Source organism: Ipomoea nil, unplaced genomic scaffold, assembly GCF_001879475.1.
Source record: "Ipomoea nil cultivar Tokyo-kokei standard unplaced genomic scaffold, Asagao_1.1 scaffold1361, whole genome shotgun sequence".
Taxonomy (NCBI): domain Eukaryota; kingdom Viridiplantae; phylum Streptophyta; class Magnoliopsida; order Solanales; family Convolvulaceae; genus Ipomoea; species Ipomoea nil.
In genome coordinates, this window is record NW_017617789.1 from 1,136,800 (window position 1) to 1,154,590 (window position 17,791).

The 17,791-nt window shown below is 36.6% G+C and overlaps 2 protein-coding genes and 5 non-coding genes across 7 annotated transcripts; 1 reads left to right on the plus strand and 6 right to left on the minus strand.

Moving 5' to 3' along the window:
* Positions 1 to 281: 281 nt before the first annotated feature.
* On the plus strand, positions 282 to 4,029 carry LOC109185900 (phytosulfokine receptor 1). The gene has a single exon (XM_019335874.1). The coding sequence runs from the start codon at positions 664 to 666 to the stop codon at positions 3,739 to 3,741; it is 3,078 nt and encodes a 1,025-aa protein (XP_019191419.1). The 5' UTR covers positions 282 to 663; the 3' UTR covers positions 3,742 to 4,029.
* A 3,930-nt stretch (positions 4,030 to 7,959) lies between these two features.
* On the minus strand, positions 7,960 to 8,032 carry TRNAR-UCU. Its single transcript has one exon. It is a non-coding gene; the product is annotated as a tRNA-Arg (tRNA).
* A 1,368-nt stretch (positions 8,033 to 9,400) lies between these two features.
* Positions 9,401 to 9,473, minus strand: TRNAR-UCU. Its single transcript has one exon. It is a non-coding gene; the product is annotated as a tRNA-Arg (tRNA).
* A 1,479-nt stretch (positions 9,474 to 10,952) lies between these two features.
* Positions 10,953 to 11,025, minus strand: TRNAR-UCU. Its single transcript has one exon. It is a non-coding gene; the product is annotated as a tRNA-Arg (tRNA).
* Positions 11,026 to 11,542: 517 nt separating this feature from the next.
* On the minus strand, positions 11,543 to 11,615 carry TRNAR-UCU. Its single transcript has one exon. It is a non-coding gene; the product is annotated as a tRNA-Arg (tRNA).
* A 503-nt stretch (positions 11,616 to 12,118) lies between these two features.
* Positions 12,119 to 12,199, minus strand: TRNAR-UCU. The gene has a single exon. It is a non-coding gene; the product is annotated as a tRNA-Arg (tRNA).
* Positions 12,200 to 14,368: 2,169 nt separating this feature from the next.
* Positions 14,369 to 15,132, minus strand: LOC109185780 (lignin-forming anionic peroxidase-like). The gene is made up of 2 exons (XM_019335728.1): positions 14,894 to 15,132; positions 14,369 to 14,804 (listed from the first exon to the last, which is right to left on the minus strand). The coding sequence occupies exons 1-2, from the start codon at positions 15,130 to 15,132 to the stop codon at positions 14,369 to 14,371; spliced, it is 675 nt and encodes a 224-aa protein (XP_019191273.1).
* Positions 15,133 to 17,791: the final 2,659 nt, after the last annotated feature.

Genomic DNA, 17,791 nt, shown 5'->3' on the forward strand with positions numbered 1-17,791 from the left:
CCCAACCATAAAAATTGATGACTTAATTCTTTATAATCTTAATTTCAAGAATTAAAAAGATATATTACGGATAAACATTAAAATTAAGTGAACCTGCAATGGTTGAGGCAAGGCTTATAGGAAGAGTGGGGAAAGCAGTCAACTTGTTGCTTAAATAACAAAAGATTGGAAGAAACTTTTTCAGAAGACTTCGCACAAAAGATTACAAAAATTTTGTTTATAAAATTGCTTTTGATTAATGGAAACTATTCCCATTTCCCACTACCATCGGCTGAGGAAGATGATGACTGTTCTTATAAATTAATTATGTTTAACAGATATTCAACCTCTCCCTCCCAACGGCTTCTTCATAGTTCATACTCTCTCTCTCTCTCTCTCTCTCTCTCTCTCTACAAAAGTCTTCAATTTGGAGAGCAGAACGCAGCGTCAGCCGTCTCCTATTTAGACCATTAAACGAAGGTTGAAGGGAATATTCTAATTCTCTTCCTTCATTCCTGCTTCTCCTCAATCTTTTTTTCCTTTTTAACTTCTTCTTCTTCTTCGGGCTGAAGCCAAATTACCCAAAGCTTCTGTTCTTTGTGTGTTTTGAGTTGATCTTGGGGCGAAATGTTGAGAAAGGAGGAGTTTTGGTGAAAAAGATTTGAGCTTTTTTGGGAAGAAGAGATGGGTTTGGTGATACTTTGTGTGATTTTCATTCTTCTTGGGGTTTCTGCAGAATCTCAGGCCCAGAATCCCCAGAAGCTGACATGTAATCCGGTGGATTTGAGAGCTCTGGAGGGGTTCTTGGATTTACTGGAGTCTGGTGTTGATGGCTGGGAGAGAAATTCTTCTTCTTCTTCTTCTCCCAATTGCTGCAACTGGGTTGGGATAACTTGCCAGTCTTCTTTATCTCTTGGATTAAATGAGCCCTCAAACTATGGAAGGGTGATCAAATTGGACCTTGGGAAAAGGAGGCTTAATGGGAAAGTTTCAGAATCTATAGGCAATTTGGAGCAGCTTAGAACCCTCAATCTCTCCCACAATTTCTTCCATGGCTCCCTCCCGGACTCACTATTTCATCTCCCTCACTTGGAGGTCCTAGATTTGACCAGCAATCAATTCTCCGGTCCATTTCCGGGCACTCTAAACCTGCCTGCTATTCAAGTTCTCAATGTCTCTGACAATTCTTTAATTGGGTCAATTCCTGTGGGTATTTGCAAGAATTCAACCCAGATTTCTGTCCTCAAACTGGGTGCCAATAACTTCAGTGGGTCTGTTCCTATAGGCCTTGGGGATTGCTCTTCATTGGAGAATCTTTGTTTGGGTGCAAATATTCTGTCTGGCACTTTACCTGATGATCTCTTCAAGCTGCCAAGATTAGCAAGTTTGAATCTTCAACAGAACAGATTCTCTGGGCAGTTTAATCCCCTAATTGGTAACCTCTCTAATCTTGAGTATTTGGATTTATGCTTAAATGAGTTCTCAGAAGCTATCCCAGATGTGTTTCATAGGTTTAGAAACTTAACATATTTCTCTGCTCACTCGAATTTATTTGCTGGTAGTATACCTCTGTCTATAGCGAATTCTCGGACTATACGTGTGCTCACTTTGAGAAATAATTCCTTGAGTGGTACTATTCATCTTAATTGTTCTGCAATGACTAGTCTCGAGAGTCTTGATGTTGCTAATAATCAGTTCCGTGGGTTGATTCCCGAAAACCTTCCTGATTGCCCGAGATTGAGAACTGTTAATCTTGGTAGGAACAGCCTTGCTGGGCAAGTCCCGGAAAGTTTCAAGAACTTCCAGAGCCTCTCCTCGCTTTCCCTCTCGAATTCCAGCATTTCTAATGTTTCAGCTGCCCTCGAAATCTTGCAGCACTGCCGAAACCTGACTACTTTGGTCCTCACATTGAATTTCCGTGATGAACGGTTGCCTTCTGATCCTAATCTGCAGTTTGCGGAGCTGAAAGCTCTTGTAATTGCCAATTGCAGGCTCACGGGATTCGTTCCCCAGTGGCTGAGAGGCTCGAGCAAGCTGCAGCTGTTGGATTTGTCGTGGAATCGTTTAGAAGGAACGATCCCGCCTTGGTTTGGTGATTTCGGCTCTCTCTTTTATCTCGACCTGTCTAACAACTCGCTCAGCGGGGATATCCCGAAGGAACTTACAGGACTGAAGAGTCTCATCTTTAATAATATCTCATCTGAGAATTCGTCACTAGACTTTCCTTTCTTTGTGAAACGAAACGTGAGTCTTGGAGGGTTGCAGTATAATCAGATTTGGAGCCTCCCCCCGACTTTGGAACTTGGTAACAATTATCTCACGGGAGAGATCTGGCCCGAGTTTGGGAACCTGAAATGTTTACATGTTTTCGATCTGAAATGCAACAATTTATCTGGAACGATTCCTAGTAGTCTTTCGGGTATGACGAGCTTAGAAACATTGGATCTGTCTCACAACGATCTGGTCGGAACAATCCCGCCTTCATTGGTTAATTGTAGTTTCCTGTCAAAGTTCAGTGTGGCTTTCAATAAACTCTCGGGGGAAATTCCTACCGGAGGCCAGTTCTCAACCTTCACGAATTCTAGCTTCGAGGGGAACGCCGGTCTCTGTGGTGAACATAGTACTACTCGTTGTGAACGTAACGATAATTTTCCACATGGATCAGCAAGGAGAGCAAAGCGGCCTCGAGGGACTATAATTGGAATGGGAATCGGGATTGCTCTAGGAACCGTGTTTCTTCTTACTCTTATGTTCTTGATTGTTCTACGTGCAAGTACCCGGAGAGTAGTCGATCCCGAAAACGAGGTTAACGAGAAGGAATTGGACGAATCAGGCTCGAGTCTCGTGATATTTTTCCAGCACAAAGACAACGTGACACTCAATGATCTTCTCAAGTTCACCAACAACTTTGATCAATCGAACATCGTTGGATGTGGGGGGTTCGGTTTGGTCTACAAGGCGATCCTCCACGATGGGAGGAAGGTTGCCATCAAGCGGCTAACAGGCGAGTATGGTGAGATGGAACGAGAATTCGAAGCGGAAGTGGAAGCGCTCTCGAGAGCCCAGCATCCGAATCTCGTCCTTCTTCAAGGCTACTGCAGGTATAAGACCGACAGGCTATTGATATATTCTTACATGGAGAATGGGAGCTTGGACTATTGGTTGCACGAGAAAGTCGATGGACCGTCCTTGCTGAGTTGGGATAAGCGGCTTGTGATTGCTCAAGGGGCGGCCCGAGGGCTGGCTTACTTGCACCAAGCGTGCGATCCTCATATACTACACCGGGATATAAAGTCGAGCAATATCCTTCTCGATGAAAATTTCGAAGCTCACTTAGCTGATTTTGGCCTAGCTAGGCTCATTCTTCCCTACGACACTCATGTGACCACCGATGTCGTGGGGACTTTAGGCTATATCCCTCCCGAGTATTGCCAAGCCTCGGTAGCTACCTACAAAGGCGACGTGTATAGCTTCGGGGTCGTTCTTTTGGAGCTTCTCACCGCTAAAAGGCCAATGGACATGTGCAAACCAAAAGGAAGTCGGGACCTAATCTCGTGGGTGATCCAAATGAAGAAGGAGAAGAGGCAAACCGAAGTGTTCGATCCCTTGGTGTACGATAAGCAACACGGTGACGAGATGCTATGGGTCCTCGAGATCGCTTGCCTCTGCTTGCACGAATCGCCAAAGATAAGGCCATCGACACAGCAGCTAGTTTCGTGGCTTGACAACCTAAGTTTCACTTCCAGCTTCAATTCAGGCTAGCAGAATTCTTTTCATTCCCATTTGTTTTTCTCATAAAGTTCACATCTTTGTACTTAGTTGTTCATTGTCTGCACATAGAAACAGTATTTCATTGTAAATATTTTGATCCATAAAACTGAAACAAAATTTGGGTTGGAAAAGGCATCTCAACAGCCATTCCTTAGAGCTTATAAGTCTTTGGCTTTGATTCCTTTTTTCTGTAGCATGTGGAATAAGTTTCAGAATTCTGTAACATCTTTATAAACATTGTAATAATGAACTGAGTATTATGAATTATTTTCATTAATAGTCAGTCGCAGAGTGTAGGGTTTGATTCTTACTGAGAAAGTATGGAATTGGCTTTATATGAACACCAACATCACCTCCCCTCAGGCAACTTTAGCCAAGTTGGACTATTGGCTTGATAACTATCACAAAGTTCCAAGTTTGACTCTAGTGGGAACAGCCTATTAACCTTATTGATTTGAGGTTTTGAACTGATCAGCTATGGGCAACCTTGGTTGATTTACCTCCTTGTAGTTCTTTGCCAATTAAGGTTACAAGGTAAGATTTACCCAATATATACCCTCGAATAATGGTTACGATTTTTCACTCGTCATCAAAAAAAAAAAAAAAAAACCTCCCTTTTGCTTCTATTTAGGTAGCATGGAAATAAGAAATGGAACAAAGAGAAAAACATAATACTAAATATAAAAACATAATACTAAATATACTAAGTTTTGGAAAAACGTTTCTAATTGTAAAAATGTTCACTTTTAACATTATCTTGTGTCTCATAAATTTTTATCATCATCTCTTTTCCGTCCCAGTCTCCGATCCCACCACCTTGACACTTCAGTCATGGGGTTGGTATTTGATAAATGCAAGTTATTTTTGGGAATGGGTGAAAGAAGTGTTGTCCTGCTATTTAGGTAAATTTGGTTGAACAGCTTTGAGAAACGTTGGTACAAAGCTAAGGTTAATGGGAAATGTTAGAAGAAAGCAGAAAACAATGTTTGACCGGCGTTAAACAACCTGGGCAGATTATGTACTGTTACATTGGACCGTTCAGACATAGGAAAGGGATGGGGGCAGTTAATGATCAACCAAAAAAGTCCACTCACCAACCCAGATTTTCTTGCACATTTTCTAATGATGGTGAGAAATTGATGGCTTTATTTGATCAATAATTTATTAATAATTTGTATCCATCCCCCAATATTTGGTCTAGAAAAGTTTTTATTTTTATTTTTATTTTTATTTTATTTTTATTTTTTTATGAGTGAAACTCGCAATCAATATTTAAGGATGTACACAGAATAAACTATGTTCCTGTGTAATAGTCCGTAAATCATACAAGAGGGTAAATGGCGCTAGAAAGACCTTGTCAAGCTTAGAGGTAAATCGCGCTAGAAAGACCTTGTTGAGCTTAGAGGTAAATCGCGTTAGAAAGACACTGAGAAAATGTTGGCAATAATTGAATTCATGACCTCTTGTATGAGAATTATGTTCCAGTAACGAGTTCAATCGTCATCGTGCACCAAGGCGCACAATGCATTGTGCGCCCTGTCAAAACGATGTCGTTTTTTATGTTAAGAGTTTATGTGTATTATGTACTATATGTATTATGTTAGATTATGTGTATTATGTTATGAGTTTATGTGTATTTTACTATACAATTCTGTACATTCGAAACATGAGAATTTTTTAATTTGTTTTTATTAAAAGTTAACGGCAGAAACGGGAAACAGAATTTCTAAAAAAAAAAAACAGATACAAAATGACGTCGTTTTGGCCAGGGATGGTACACAATATAATTTGCCTCACGGGACTGTTATGCCATGAACCCGTGTCCACCTTGCAAGGTGGACACGGGTCCAATACAATGTCGTTCTGCAATTTGGGAGTAACGATGTCGTTAGTGGCACCGTTTTCCCTCCTCCAATCATTTTTTTTAATATATATATTTTAAAATTTGTCAAAAGAATTCAGCGACATAAAAAATTGTGAATATACTGTTACGTAATTGTGAATATAGATGATGGGGAATATACCTCGGATTCAGGCTGCCCGTATGCTCCGTGCACCTGTTTGGATCGGGACGAACGGTTCAGGTCGAGGTCAACGGGTCAAAGTCAAACCCGTCTCTGTTGGGCCTATAAAAGGGGCCTTAGCCCTCCGTTTTAAGGGGCTTGCCCTTCCTCCCTACACCACACACTCTCTCTCTCTCTAAAAGGAGGACTCTCTCCCTTCTCTCTGAAAACAATTATGAATAAAAAAAGTTCACTTTGCTCAACTTCCTCTAGTTGTTCATACATTTTACATACATACGGTATACACAAGAGTACAACCGAAAATTAGTACTATCAATAGAGTTCTACAGTTGTGAATATATAGAGTTAAAGAATTATGAATATAGAGTTCAAAAATTATGAATATGGAGTTCTATAATTATGAACATAGACAAACGCCTCGCCGGGGAAAGAAAATAATTTTTTTTTTTAATTAACACGACGTCGTTTTGCCATCCCGACTGAGCATAATCATTGAGTCACATGCGACCATTGAACTAAATTCATGCGTACAATATAATATAATTAATACACGCCAAGTGGGGCTCAAACCCACAATTGCTTGATAAGAAATCAAGCGCTTTATCCATTAGGCCATGGGCGCTTACTATTGTCATTGTCAAGGAAGATGAGAAGTCACTTTGGTAAAGTTAATTGCAAGGTGGACACACGGGTCCAATACGACGCCGTTCTGCAATATGGGAGTAACGGTGCCGTTAGTGGCACCGTTTTCCCTCCACCAATCAATTTTTTTTTTTTCTTTAAAATTTGTCAAAAGAATTCAGCGACATAAAAAATTGTGAATATACTGTTACGTAACTGTGAATATAGAATTCTGCAGTTGTGAATATAGAGTTCAAAAATTATGAATATAGAGTTTAAAAATTATGAACATAAAGTTCTATAATTATGAACATAGAGTTCAATAATTGTGAATATAGAGTTAAAAAATTATGAATATTGAGTTAAAAAATTACGAACATAGAGTTCAGTAATTATGAACATAGACTTTTAGAGTTCAAAAATTATGAATATGAAGTTCTATAACTATGAACATAGACAAACACCGTTAACGGCAAAAGAAAGCAATTTTTCACGTCATTGATTCAAATGTCACACTACCACTGACTAAGTCATTGAACTAAATTAATGCATGTAATTTATCTTTTACTTAATACACACCCAGTGCAGGGCCGAATTTTAGGCTGTGCAAGCTGGGCTACCGCACAGGGCCCCCAACTTTAGAGGGGCCCCAAAGTTTAGAGGTCCAATGCTTAATTTTTACCTAGCTAGTTTATAAATAAAAATTAAAAGTTTTCAATTAAATTTAAAAGGTTCTATGAAGAGATGGTAAAAATGTGTATTTGTTGTATTTTAACTTTAAGGTCAAAGGTTCGAAACTTACATGTATTAATTTTAAAAATTGTGATTTTGGTAGGCCACATTTATTTACTAGAACAGGGCCACCAAAATTTAAAATACGGCCCTGACCCAGTGGGACCCAAACCCACAATCGCTTGATTAGAAGTCAAGCGCCTTATCCATTAGGCTATGGGCGCTTACAATTGTTGTTGCCACGGAAGATGAGAAGTCACTTTGGTAAAGTTAATTGCAAGGTGGACACGTGTCAAATATGATGCCGTTTTACAATATGGGAGTAATGGTGCCGTTAGTGGCACCGTTTTCCCTCCACCAATCAGATTTTTTTTTCCTTTAAAATTTGTCAAAAGAATTCAGCGACATAAAAAATTGTGAATATACTGTTACGTAACTGTGAATATAGAGTTCTGCAGTTGTGAATATAGAGTTCAAGAATTATGAATATAGAGTTTAAAAATTATGAACATAAAGTTCTATAATTATGAACATAAAGTTCAATAATTGTGAATATAGAGTTAAAAATTATGAATATGGAGTTAAAAAGTTACGAACATAGAGTTCAGTAATTATGAACATAGACTTTTAGAGTTCAAAAATTATGAATATGAAGTTCTATAACTATGAATATAGACAAACACCGTTAACGGAAAAAGAAAGCAAATTTTCACGTCGTTTTGCAAGATGTCATCTCGACTCAACAGATAATAATCATTGATTCAAATGTCACACTACCACTGACTAAGTCATTGAACTAAATTCATGCATGTAATTTATCTTTTAACTAATACACACCCAATGGGACTCGAACCCACAATCGCTTGATTAGAAGTCAAGCGCCTTATCCATTAGGCCATGGGCGCTTACCATTGTTATTGCCACGGAAGATGAGAAGTCACTTTGGTAAAGTTAATTGCAAGGTGGACACGTGTCCAATACGTTGCCGTTCTACAATATGGGAGTAATGGTAAACCCAAGAGGGTAGCTCAAGTGGCAAATGAGCTCTCTTTGTGGGGGTGCTTCTGTGCCTCCCGGAGCGAACCGGGTGAACCTGGACCGTTCAACGGACAGAGAAAGACCCGGACCACAATGTGTGGTTAACACCAAAAAAAATATGGGAGTAATGGTGCCGTTAGTGGCACCGTTTTCCCTCCACCAATCAGATTTTTTTTTTCTTTAAAATTTGTCAAAAGAATTCAGCGACATAAAAAATTGTGAATATACTGTTACGTAACTGTGAATATAGAGTTCTGCAGTTGTGAATATAGAGTTCAAGAATTATGAATATTGAGTTTAAAAACTATGAACATAAAGTTCTATAATTATGAACATAGAGTTCAATAATTGTGAATATAGAGTTAAAAAATTATGAATATTGAGTTAAAAAATTACGAACATAGAGTTCAGTAATTATGAACATAGACTTTTAGAGTTCAAAAATTATGAATATGAAGTTCTATAACTATGAACATAGACAAACACCGTTAACGGCAAAAGAAAGCAATTTTTCACGTCATTTTGCAAGATGTCATCTCGACTCAACAGATAATAATCATTGATTCAAATGTCACACTACCACTGACGATTAGAAGTCAAGCGCCTTATCCATTAGGCCATGGGCGCTTACAATTGTTGTTGCCACGGAAGATTAGAAGTCACTTTGGTAAAGTTAATTGCAAGGTGGACACGTGTCAAATACGATGCCGTTCTACAATATGGGAGTAATGGTGCCGTTAGTGGCACCGTTTTCCCTCCACCAATCAGATTTTTTTTTCCTTTAAAATTTGTCAAAAGAATTCAGCGACATAAAAAATTGTGAATATACTGTTACGTAACTGTGAATATAGAGTTCTGCAGTTGTGAATATAGAGTTCAAGAATTATGAATATAGAGTTTAAAAATTATGAACATAAAGTTCTATAATTATGAACATAGAGTTCAATAATTGTGAATATAGAGTTAAAAATTATGAATACGGAGTTAAAAAATTACGAACATAGAGTTCAGTAATTATGAACATAGACTTTTAGAGTTCAAAAATTATGAATATGAAGTTCTATAACTATGAACATATACAAACACCGTTAACGGAAAAAGAAAGCAAATTTTCACGTCGTTTTGCAAGATGTCATCTCGACTCAACAGATAATAATCATTGATTCAAATGTCACACTACCACTGACTAAGTCATTGAACTAAATTCATGCATGTAATTTATCTTTTAATTAATACACGCACAATGGGACACGAACCCACAATCGCTTGATTAGAAGTCAAGCGCCTTATCCATTAGGCCATGGGCGCTTACCATTGTTATTGCCACGGAAGATGAGAAGTCACTTTGGTAAAGTTAATTGCATGGTGGACACGTGTCCAATACGTTGCCGTTCTACAATATGGGAGTAATGGTAAACCCAAGAGGGTAGCTCAAGTGGCAAATGAGCTCTCTTTGTGGGGGTGCTTCTGTGCCTCCCGGAGCGAACCGGGTGAACCTGGACCGTTAAACGGTCAGAGAAAGACCCGCACCACAATGTGTGGTTAACACCAAAAAAAATATGGGAGTAATGGTGCCGTTAGTGGCAACGTTTTCCCTCCACCAATCAGATTTTTTTTTCTTTAAAATTTGTCAAAAGAATTCAGCGACATAAAAAATTGTGAATATACTGTTACGTAACTGTGAATATAGAGTTCTGCAGTTGTGAATATAGAGTTCAAGTATTATGAATATAGAGTTTAAAAACTATGAACATAAAGTTCTATAATTATGAACATAGAGTTCAATAATTGTGAATATAGAGTTAAAAAATTATGAATATTGAGTTAAAAAATTACGAACATAGAGTTCAGTAATTATGAACATAGACTTTTAGAGTTCAAAAATTATGAATATGAAGTTCTATAACTATGAACATAGACAAACACCGTTAACGGCAAAAGAAAGAAATTTTTCACGTCATTTTGCAAGATGTCATCTCGACTCAACAGATAATAATCATTGATTCAAATGTCACACTACCACTGACTAAGTCATTGAACTAAATTCATGCATGTAATTTATCTTTGGGACTCGAACCCACAATTACTTGATTAGAAGTCAAGCGCCTTATCCATTAGGCCATGGGCGCTTACAATTGTTGTTGCCACGGAAGATGAGAAGTCACTTTGGTAAAGTTAATTGCAAGGTAGACACGTGTCAAATACGATGCCGTTCTACAATATGGGAGTAATGGTGCCGTTAGTGGCACCGTTTTCCCTCCACCAATCATATTTTTTTTTTCTTTAAAATTTGTCAAAAGAATTCAGCGACATAAAAAATTGTGAATATACTGTTACGTAACTGTGAATATAGAGTTCTGCAGTTGTGAATATAGAGTTCAAGAATTATGAATATAGAGTTTAAAAATTATGAACATAAAGTTCTATAATTATGAACATAGAGTTCAATAATTGTGAATATAGAGTTAAAAATTATGAATATGGAGTTAAAAAATTACGAACATAGAGTTAAGTAATTATGAACATAGACTTTTAGAGTTCAAAAATTATGAATATGAAGTTCTATAACTATGAACATAGACAAACACCGTTAACGGCAAAAGAAAGCAATTTTTCACGTCATTTTGCAAGATGTCATCTCGACTCAACAGATAATAATCATTGATTCAAATGTTTGCAAGATGTCATCTCGACTCAACAGATAATAATCATTGATTCAAATGTCACACTACCACTGACTAAGTCATTGAACTAAATTCATGCATGTAATTTATCTTTTACTTAATACACGCCCAGTGGGACTCGAACCCACAATCGCTTGATTAGAAGTCAAGCGCCTTATCCATTAGGCCATGGGCGCTTACAATTGTTATTGCCACGGAAGATGAGAAGTCACTTTGGTAAAGTTAATTGCAAGGTGGACACATGTCAAATATGATGCCGTTTTACAATATGGGAGTAATGGTGCCGTTAGTGGCACCGTTTTCCCTCCACCAATCAGATTTTTTTTTCTTTGAAATTTGTCAAAAGAATTCAGCGACATAAAAAATTGTGAATATACTGTTACGTAACTGTGAATATAGAGTTCTGTAGTTGTGAATATAGAGTTCAAGAATTACGAATATAGAGTTTAAAAATTATGAACATAAAGTTCTATAATTATGAACATAGAGTTCAATAATATTGAATATAGAGTTAAAAATTATGAATATGGAGTTAAAAAATTACGAACATAGACTTCAGTAATTATGAACATAGACTTTTAGAGTTCAAAAATTATGAATATGAAGTTCTATAATTTTGAACATAGACAAACACCGTTAACGGCAAAAGAAAGCAATTTTTCATGTCGTTTTGCAATGTGTTTCTTTTTAATACACACCCAGTGGGACTCGAACCCACAATCGCTTGATTAGAAGTCAAGCACCTTATTCATTAGGCCATGGGCGCTTATCATTTTTATTGCCACGGAAGATGAGAAGTCAGTTTGGTAAAGTTAATTGCAAGGTGGACACAGGTCCAATACAATGCCGTTCTGCAATATGGGAGTAATGGTGCCGTTAGTGGCACCGTTTTCCCTCCACCAATCAGATTTTTTTTTCTTTATAATTTGTCAAAAGAATTCAGCGACATAAAATATTGTGAATATACTGTTACGTAACTGTGAATATAGAGTTCAAGAATTATGAATATAGAGTTTAAAAATTATGAATATAAAGTTCTATAATTATGAACATAGAGTTCAATAATTGTGAATATAGAGTTAAAATATTATGAATATGGAGTTAAAAAATTATGAACATAGAGTTCAGTAATTATGAACATAGACTTCCAGAGTTCAAAAATTATGAATATGAAGTTCTATAATTATGAACATAGACAAACGCCGTTAACGACAAAAGAAATCAATTTTTTTTTTTAAGGTGTCACTAAATTCATGCATTTAATTAATACACGCCCAGTGGGACTCAAACCCACAATCACTTGATCACTTGATTAGAAGTCAAGCGTCTTATCCATTAGGCCATGGGCGCTTACCATTTTTATTGCCACGGAAGATGAGAAGTCACTTTGGTAAACTTAATACGATGATTATGCACAATAACCCCTTAATTATAAATTAGAAATTCTTGAAGCACCAAAATTTAAAGAAAAGCGGCAAACATCCTAGAAGCATAAGAAATTACAAAATTCTAAACACTAAATGCACCATGAAAAATGCAATGAATGAAAATAATTTTTCACAACAAAAACTTTAGCAGTTTTCAAGTGGCAGATCTACGCATATAACTTGTACTGAAACAATCCGTTAAAGGCTAATTACCAAACAATGTAATGGCAGACTACAAACTTCGTACATCACATAATAGAGATCTTTATATAAGATTATTATATCAAATAAAAGTCACCATTATATGTTTTAAGAGCTTAATTTATGCAAACTTGCAAGGTGCCAAGCTTTGCACCAGCCGAAGAAGTTGGATTCTTAACTCCTAAGTCTACATCTGCCCGGCCAATCATGAACACTTTCAGTACTAAGCACAAAATCATCTAAGTCAATGAAGCTTCTCATGCATAAACAGGATATACCTAGAACCTATAGTTCTGAATACTTAAACATAGTTATATGCAATGCCTCACATTTGAGAGTAGAGACAACACGTAGATGCTGAACTGTAACATTTTCTTCCAATATAGTAAAACTAAATTATTTGAATTTGAGGCAAGCACAGAAATAATTGATCTTAAAGAATAATTCTTTCTAACACTATTATATATATATATATATATATATATATATATATATATATATATATAAGGGCCAATACAAAATTCTAATAATGCAAATTCAAAACTTCAAATGGGAACCATAAAATTTATAAAACACATTATAAGCGCATAATAAACTAATACCACCCTGAATCACAGAGCACAGCAGACAAAAAGTTCATTCAATTTTAATACAGAACAGATATATATAATCAATATATTCCATTCATATGATCATATCCATCATTTCAAACCAGATGCATGAAGAAAGACGGAGTATTATGAATTATATAATTCCAAAAAATATATTATATATTAAGACATTCAAACTCATAATAATAACAAAAATATAGCATTGTAAAGTGCTACATCATTAGAAATGGTATCAAATCAGATATGTTAATGCACACAATCTAATGGTTACCTCAAAGTACACACACAATGAATTGACAAGACTTGTAATTGAATCAAATAACAAGAACACACCTAAAAGACTAAGGCCCTGTTTGGTAAAAAATTGGCCTATAGGCCAATTTTGGCTTATTTAACCACTATTAATTGTTTGATTTAGTTAAAATATCAATATAAATGTTTGGCTAATTAGCGTTTTGCAACTCCAAAAAGCTAAAATTCAAAAAGTTACTCCAAGCAACTTTTTCAATTAGCTTTTTGAGAAAAGAAATTATACCAAACAGCTATCAGCTAACAGCTAATTTACCAAACACTTTTTACAATCAGCTAATGTTATCAACTATTTATACCCTCTAATTAACACAATCAGCTAACAACTAACAGCTATCAGCTAACAGCCATTTTACCAAACAGGGCCTTAAGACCACCAACTGAAAAGCAAAAGAAGAGGAAGGAGCAGGAGGGTGGGGAATTCTTCTTAGTTCAATCCATGAATCTGATTACAGAGATAATAAGTCCAATTCTTAATGCAAACAAACTCTTAGAAAGTGATGTGAAATCTGTGTTCAATATAATATTGAAGATTCATATTGTGTTTATGCGTAGAAGATCTATCTGATACTGAAATTGATGCTAATTGCCTTTAATTTGGTTCATCTAATCAGTTGTGTAAAGAAACACAGCTCTGTCAAGGCTCAGGAACAACAAATATGGAAAACAAAGCCTATGCCTTAGCTTCCTGGATTTGCTGCTTGTTATATTATAAATTTATAATCCATATAAACTAACTAGTACAAACCTCTGCTGTCAGACAATTTGATGCAGAAAAAAAAAATAACAATAACTGCACCCATGAGGAAATCTTGCATTTCATTAATAATGAAAAGAAATAAAGCATCACAATATACTAGGAAATCTTACATTTCATATATAATGAAAATTAGTACAACAAATTATTACATGCATTTTGAGCCCCACAGACCTTCCTGATGATCAAAGCACAACATATTGAAGAAATGAAGCTAGTTCAAAGCACCGCAGACCTTCCTAATGATACCATTTTGACCTGTGAGTGGCTGAATTTCAGACATTTTAATCATGGCTGATGCAAAATCTGCTTGGAATGCCTGAGGGTTCTTGGCGTACTCTGAAACAATATTGTCAGTTACTCCACCGCTAAATAGAACTTGATCCGATTGAAGTAGACCCTTCTTTTGCAACAGGTTCTTGTAATAGTTGTTATCAAAGGAGTTTGGGGTCACTAAATCAAGTGGTGCCAAATTTCCATTTCCGATGTCTTTAGGACATCGGCGTCTTCTAGTGGTAGCAAAACCGGCATCAGTGTCAGTACGGTTGCCGTAAATTCTATCGCGGAATAAGAAGCATTGAGCTTGGCCGAGGGTGTGTGCACTAGACAAGGCAACCATGTCCCTTCTATTAAGGCCTTTGCTAGCGAAGCTGGATATAAGTGTATCTAGATTTGCAAAAGGGCTGGGGAGATCGATGGTACGACTAGCTGTGGTTGAATCTCTTCTTCCCAGCTTCACTGTCCAAGACGACCTCCCACAGCAGCAGCAGTGACATCACGTGCAGCTACCGACAATACATCAGCACAAGATACAATACCGGGACAAGCTTTCTCTAGCTCGTGCTTGGCAGCCTCTATCACGTCGTAACCCCTGGCAGAGGCAAGGTTTGGCAACACCGTCTTTTTGCTAGACTGGTTGGGGACACGCTTGGCTTTGCGATAAGTGCGAGAAGGAGGAGAGCAGTAAGAAGCAAACATGATAAAGCTGTAGTATATATATGAGAAGCCATATGTATATATTATAGATAGAGAAATTTAATGGTAAAGATTGGGTACGGTTGGTATGATGATTGAGAATGGGAAAGTGGAAGTGAATATTTATATATAGATTCGATATGATGTTGCAGGCAGGGATGAATTGTTAAAGATGTAGAGGCGCTGCTGGGCTATTAAATAGGTATGCAAATACTCCTAATCCTAATGTATAAGATAAGGAATAGGAATGATAATATAATATTAATTATATTCTAGTGTAAATATGATTATATTAATAATAACTGTTTAGAAAATAAAATTGATGAATATCAAGTCATATACTCTGATCTAGGGTCCTTTAATTTCCCTGTCATTAGATCAGGCCGGGTTCGATCACTTCTTCTGGCAGTGGAAGTGAATACACAATAACGTTATGGCAGCTGGCATGGAGTTGGAATCGCTGAGGTACGTGAAAATCTTTTCCATTTTGATCGAGTTCGATCTTTAACTTGAAAGAATTGAAGCACATATTGAAGATGGCCCCGGCCTGGTCTTTCAATTCGAGAACAACATGTATGTATGTTGGTGTGTAATATATATATATATATAAGCTGCTCGAATTGAGATCAACCACTGTACTGGCAACAAATCTTGATTCCGGCCATAGATTCAAATGTGGGTACGCTGCACGTTCTTAATTGACCTTCTAGCCGTATGGTTATATATTCATTCTTTTGACGGACTATATATGTTCTTAAAAAAGTGGGGATCCTAACTTCTTGAAATCTATCATTCATCAAGCTAGATTGACAACAACAGCTTTAGAGTTTCTTGGGAATTAAAGCTACAATTATGTGGTTGTATTTTGTTTGCATATGAAGTTAAAAAATTATGAATATATAGCTTTATAATTATGAACATATAGTTCAGTAATTATGAATATAGAACTGTGTCCACCTTGCAAGGTGGACACGGTTCCACGATGAGAATGGAAGCGATAATTCATTCAGTTACGGAATTGTGATAACATTAATACACTCAGAGAGAGAGAACTATCTAATAGACTAGAGACTAGATCACTAACAGAACCTACATAATTAAATACATAATAATAACATAGTCTAATACTCCCCCTCAAGCACAAGGTAGGTAAGGAACCACATTGAGCTTGTCACGAAGAGCGGTGAACCGTGCTGCTGGTAGCGGTTTGGTGAAGATATCTGCAAGTTGATCCTTGGTAGACACAAAATGAACCTGGAACTTACCAGCCGAGACTTTGTCCCGGACAAAGTGGTAGTCAACCTCAACATGCTTGGTGCGAGCATGAAAAACCGGATTCGCACATAGGTAGGTAGCACCCAGATTATCACACCACAGTGTCGGTGTAGTGATATGGCACATTAATACACTCAGAGAGAGAGGGCTATCTAATAGGCTAGAGACTAGATCACTAACAGAATGTACATAATTAAATACATAATAATAACATAGTCTAATATCCACAGCATAACGATTGTACATATGATGATAACAACATTTGCGGTGCAAAGATTGGATATATCATTTGCTCTCTTCACGATTGCATTTCGTTCCTTGCAAAAATTGGCCATCTGGGATCTTGTCTCCTCACTTTCATTCATTCTTCTTTGATCTTTGATTCAAAATTGTTCTTACTCCGGTGAGAAATTGACGGAAAATGGGCCGGAAGGACCATTTTTGCAAAAAAAAAAAAAAAACCCGACTTAGTTTTAAATCAAAGGCTCTCTTCACGATTGCATTTTGCTCCTTGCAAAAATTTTCCATATGGGGTCTTGTCTCATCACTTTCACTCATTTTTCATTCATCTTTGATTTGTGAATAATGAAGAAAATTTTTGTAATTGCAAAATTAGTTAATTAATTTGGTCCATTATTTTGGTGCTTTTGATATGTCGGCTAATGATGATGTTATCGGATGCAATGATTGTTTTGTTGGAGTCAAAAAAATTCAAGAAAAAATATTAAATTTACTCGCCCAGTAGATGCGCGAACCAGACACGTGTCTTAATAATTAAAAATAATAATAATTAACTTACAACGTCGGTTTGTTACGAAAGACCGACGTATTATTTTTATAAACAAATATGCCACTTACGACGTTGGTTATTTGTATAAACCGACGTCGTAAGTGGCATATTATTTTTAAAAAAATTAATACGACGTCGGCTTTATACAAATAGCCGACGTCGTATGTTAATTTTTTAAATTAAAAAAAAAAAATATACGACGTCGGTTTTTTAACCAACGTTGTATCAGTTATGTACTATGTCTAGAAGGACGACGTCGAATGAAAACCGACGTTAAAGGCCTTATTTGTAGTAGTGAAGTCTCCAATCAGGAATCATTTAAAGTTCCATTCCTGTCATTAATGTGTTTGAATTAAACTTTTTGTACACAATTTGTTGTTAAGCCTCAAAGCAAAGTTATGTGTACAATTTGTTTGGGTCAATTAAGTTTATGAAGTCTAGCATATAATTAATCTGACCAACTATAAAAAATATGGAAACCCAAACCCAAGCCTTTAGGCATAAGGCATAGGTAAATGACAGCCATTATATTCTGAATCTGTGAAGCCAATAATGCTCCACTACATACAGATGTGTAAGTTTCGAAGTTACTGCTAA

Coding starts and splice junctions, on each gene's coding strand:
- LOC109185900 (XM_019335874.1), top strand. CDS start 664: ATGGGTTTGGTGATACTTTGTGTGATTTTCATTCTTCTTGGGGTTTCT.
- LOC109185780 (XM_019335728.1), bottom strand. CDS start 15,132: ATGTTTGCTTCTTACTGCTCTCCTCCTTCTCGCACTTATCGCAAAGCC. Junction 14,805..14,893: donor GTGGGAGGTCGTCTTGGACA/GTGAAGCTGGGA, acceptor ACTTATATCCAG/CTTCGCTAGCAAAGGCCTTA.